Source organism: Morone saxatilis, unplaced genomic scaffold, assembly GCF_004916995.1.
Source record: "Morone saxatilis isolate NCDOM2014 unplaced genomic scaffold, NCSU_SB_2.0 Contig5, whole genome shotgun sequence".
NCBI lineage: Eukaryota > Metazoa > Chordata > Actinopteri > Moronidae > Morone > Morone saxatilis.
Genome location: NW_023340095.1, coordinates 7,132,442 through 7,137,501, shown reverse-complemented (window position 1 = coordinate 7,137,501; position 5,060 = coordinate 7,132,442). Strand labels below are relative to the sequence as shown.

General features: G+C 41.1%; 1 protein-coding gene across 3 annotated transcripts in view; it reads left to right on the top strand.

Moving 5' to 3' along the window:
• The window catches only part of pard3bb (par-3 family cell polarity regulator beta b), a 197,293-nt gene that overhangs the window by 58,790 nt on the left and 133,443 nt on the right, over positions 1 to 5,060 (top strand). For all 3 annotated transcript variants that reach the window (XM_035676492.1, XM_035676490.1, XM_035676493.1), the window contains exons 6-7: positions 3,337 to 3,420; positions 4,472 to 4,597. In XM_035676492.1, the coding sequence (XP_035532385.1) occupies positions 3,337 to 3,420; positions 4,472 to 4,597 (210 nt within the window). The remainder of the gene's footprint in view (positions 1 to 3,336; positions 3,421 to 4,471; positions 4,598 to 5,060) is intronic.

The window sequence follows — 5,060 nt, the reverse complement described above, 5'->3', positions numbered from 1 at the left end:
TACTATACAAACTGGACCTTAAACTATTACGTCTGTTTATTTCCCTTGACATAGACAGTTATTGTGGTAAACCTAAACCTTCTTATTATTTTGGTTATAAATCTTTGTACTCATTCATTCTTTAGATAACTACTATTTAGAGTGTTTTTTTCATGTGTAAATGTGTTTATTTGTGTATTTGCATACATACACCTTTAACGGTATTGTACCTTTTTACTGCATGTTTGCATTCCTTTTACTTCCTACATCTCTTATGCTCTGCACTTTGAAGAACAGCTTTGGGAGAAAATGAGAGAGAGAGAGGGAGAAAGGGAGAATGAATAATAATAAGAAGAGGGTGAATGCAGGAGAGAGCGAAGGGAGATGGTTTGGTAATGCACATTCCTCCTCTTTTGTTATTTCTCCTCTGTGTTTCTGTCTTTCATAGTGAGGATCAGTGAAGTGGCAGGTGGATAAAGGAGAACACCTGCTCTCTTCATCTTCTTCTTCTGCTTCTCCTCCCACTCTGTGTGTTTGGCTCTTTTTCTTCTGTCTCTTGTTTCCCTTGTCGCGCTCCCTCCTTCTTTCTCTCAAGTCTCACCCATTTTGTCTCTCTCACCCCCAACTCATTTTTTTGCAGTGATGCAGCCTGTCAAAACATCTCATGCAAAAAAAAAGAACACACAAATGGATTCTCCAAGTGCTTGTGTGTGTGTGTGTGTGTGTGTCTTGTGTGTGTGTGTGTGTTCTTCAGTGGGAGTCGTTAGAGACTCAGAGGCACAGCAGCAGGAAGGGATAGAGGGAGGGTGGATGTTATTTTTCCTCCTCATATTAATGCCTATTCATTAGCCCTTGTCTAACTAAGTTCCAGTGCTCCTCCTCCCTTCATTTCGCTATATCTTGCTTCCAGACCTCCCTTCCTTCTACCTTCTTTTCCCTTTTCACTCCTCTATCCATTTTTTTGGTTTGTTTGTTACCAGACAATGCTAATCACGTTGATGTACCCCTGACTCCTCTGCAGCACCATTAGGTCCAATAGATTGTAGAAGATGCTGAACGTGATATATCAGGAAATTATACAATCAGTACTTCCGCCATCGCGACGTGCAAACATTATCAAACTGCCAACTAAAAGTTAACAAAAACAAAACGCACAATGTTCTTCCAAAAGACAACATTTTCTTACATATAATGTACATTGTATATACTGTATATACACCAATCAGCCATAAACATTATGACCACCTGAGCACGCGTTGGTGGTCCAAATGGTTATGCAGCCCCCACTCATGGACACAACACTACAGATGCACTGTTGTTCTGGACAACCTTGTCATCAGAACCCAGCATTAACTCTTTCAGCCAGTTTGAGCTACAGTAGCTTGTCTGTCGGATCGGACACAGGTGCCACGTGCATCAACTGAGCGCTTGGCCGGGCCGCCCTAGTGACCCTGTCTCCAGTTCACCGCTTTCCCTTCCTTGGACACTTTTGATAGGTACTGACCACTGCAGACCGGGACAACCACAAGAGGCTGCAGTTTTGGAGACGTTCTGACTGCACGCTCCATCTAGCCCGCCATCATACATGCTTTTGGCCCACGTTGGCCCATTTACTGCTTCTAACACATCAACTTGAGGACAAAATGTTCACTTGCTGCCTAATATATCCCACCCACTGACAGGCGCCATGATAACCAGATAATCATTGTTACTCACTTTACTTGTCAGTGGTCATAATGTTATGGCTGATATCATTTTCTCCCACTGCTTGCCGTCCTCCCCATATCCCTACTTTTCACTCTCCCTCTGTCCTTGCTTTCCTCTCTTTTCCCCTCTCTTGCAGTCCCTTAGCTGTTGTCTGGATTAACTCAAATTTGCTGAGTGACGAGGAGGCAGCATCAGTTTTGTGTGTGTGAGGGAGAGAGAGACAGAGAAAAAGAGACAGGGAGAACTTGTTTTTGCACTTTGCATCTCTCCCCTGTTGCCACCATCATCTACCACCCTCTCTCTGGAGTTTATCAGCATCTGTACTGCTATCAGTTCATGGGGGTTTAGGGACGGCTGGATGGTCTAGAGAGAAAGAGGAAGACAAAACGAGCAGACAGCATTAGAGACAGACAGAGGAGAGAGAGAGAGAGAGAGAGGGGAGGGTGTAACTAAAGAGTACAAAACTAAGTTCAGACAAACTCACTTAGAAAAAAAACCACACACACAGGGAGCAGGAAGAAGGTCAGGGGAGGATTAATGGCTGTGCTCTGATAGATAAACTAATCAAACAAACAAAGACTTCAACACGCACACACATTAAAACACAGACAGAATGTAAAGCAGACACACACTTTGAATAACTAGACAGAGACATTGAGAGATTGAAAGAGAGGAAGAAACCCATAAAGATGAATGGCACAAAAAAGTTTTGACAAACGCACGCACACAGAGCAGTCTGTATTTTGAATAGAGTGTCTGCATTCCCTTCTCTAAGGGTTGGGTTTGCAGACAAGGATTAAGTTCTTGACAAAAAAGTATTTTTAGCACAATGAATGCATCCATGGAAAGTTTTGTCAATCTAGAATGGTGCTTTTCAAACTTGTCCTCAAGAGACGCACACTTTCAAGGCAGTTTTTCTGTCTTTTTTGGATGTCTGTATGTGTTCGTATTCGTGTGCCAACACACGTACTTGTATCTGACTCCTTGCCAACAATTCATGTTTTTTTTGTCTTTCTCTGTGTTACGGTCCCTTTCTCTCTCTTCCTCACTTTGTCTGTATGTCGTGTTTTCTGTTTCATGCAGGCGTGCGTGAGGCCATTTTTACATTTGTTTTCCAGTTAATGTTAGCTTGTGTCACACTAAAAAGGAGAGACAGAGTGGTGTTAGTCTGTCAACACAGTTCCCACAGGATTTGGGCCACCAAATTTCACCAAAATCACTGACATAGTTTGTTACTATATTAGAGACTTGGTGCCGTAAAGTGTTACACACTTCTCGACCCAGAGACCAAAAATTACATAGTGCAAAAACAGGCATACAGGGCGCAGACTGGGAATGTTTTTGTTGCATCAAAATGATTTTTAAGATGTTTTTTAGAGGTAGAAAAGATACATGATGGGGCTTTAACATTTCTTTTGAAAACTACACAGTACCTACCTAATACCTAATTAAAATATTGGACAAAAGTCTTCAATATGCCTTAGATCTGTCTCTTGATTTGTCTTCATCCTAGAAACAACACTTTCCATAATTACATTTTATTTCAGTGTGACAGAACATGTGTTTGTATTGTATTTTAGGATACTAACATTACATATTTTGTTTTTTGACCACTTTTTGTTTGTGTGTTTTAATTGTGTGTGTGTATAGTCTGACTAGAACAGTGGAGATCCTGGGAGAGGACAGTCCTCTGGGAATCCATGTGGTTCCTTACTGCTCATCATTCAGTGGACGGTGAGTTATGTGCACACACGTACAAAAATGCATGCACACAAAAACAATAAAATACCTGTAAAATATCTGTCTAAGCCCTTTAACCTCAAAAAGACCTGTCTGTTTACCAGCTACAGTATTTCCTAAAGTTATATTCCCGTAATCCTGTTCTGCACAAGGAATTCTGGACACTGGCACTACAGCACACACACACACACACACACACACACACAACATGGAAAAGAAAATAAAAAGAAAGAAAAAGTGTACATTCATGTGGGGCTTTTCTTTGGGTGTGTGACAGTCAGACAGTGGATGGGGATTTCCTAAAGGAAAGCAGGATGAGTTTTTATGGCTGTTCTCATGACTCACCTGACCCTGCCAATCTCCTCCTTAAATTCCTCTCTCTCTCTCCATTCTCCTTTCCCGCTCTTAACCTCTTTTTCTGTCCTTTTCTCCTCTTTTCTGAACACCTCCATCTTTTTCCACCATTTACCATCATCCCTTTCACCTCTTAACCTAATTTAATCCTTTTGCAGCTGAAGTCTTTTCTCTGTCAGTGTCATCACCTCCGTTTTGTTAAGCTTTTTTTTGGGTGAACAGTGGACATTAAGGACAGATAAAACTGAAATAGTCTTTGAGTCCACCCTACCATCTGCCTCTATATATCAGTGCCTTTATATCTGTCCCTTTATTATGATAATCTACATGTCTGTTCGCCTTTATATCTTGTTTACGTGTGTGCTTGTTTGTCATGTTGTCTTTGCTACTCTACCTCTCTGTCTTGTTATCTTGTTTACTAGTGTGACCACTGTGTTCCTAGCTTGTCTTTTATCAGTTAAAGGTGGATTGTATAAACTCAGCATAGGACACGAACAGACAGTTTGGGGGTGTATCTGACATAGCCTTGTCTAAGTAAACCATATGGATGGTCTCTGTGGGCTACCCCATCAGACACATCAGTCCCCTGGGACACACACTGAAAGTCACTCTAGGAAAGTGTGTGTGCTTGTGTGTGCATGCATGTGTGCAAGGTTTTAACATCCCTTAACCCCCCTTTCTGTCCTATTAGGTCTCTTGGTCTGTACATTCGTGGAGTTGAGGAGGAGAGTCGCTCAAGAAAAGAGGGCTTGTTCGAAGAGGATGAGTGCATCGTCAGGATCAACAGCACCGACCTCATGGACAAGACATTTAGCCAGTGAGTGCAGCACTGTATGGGTGTGTTTGATAGCTGCGAAAAAAGTGTCCCAAGGTTATTAGAGAACAAAATAAACGTGTCTATCTCTACCATTTTATTATGTTATAATATAGTGCTGGCTTTAGCTTTAGCTTTCGCTTTCCTGCTAAAATGAATATATATACGAAGTGAGAAATTGCAGAACTATGACTGCAGATCCATGCTTATATATTGAGGACCATGGAAGAGCAAATGTTCTATCTTACAGTTAAAGTGTATGTTCAATTTATGATTTTAGATCAATGCAGAAATCTGGGTCCTATTAATATAAAGACACCCATATTTAAAAAAAAAAAAAAAAGGTTTGCTGCCAAGTTTTATGTCTCCATGCTCATACAGTGAAGATGAGTGGGAACCTATACTGCTACTGCCTAAAAAATGAATCAAACGAAACTAGTTAAAATGTAAAATTAAAGCTGCAAGC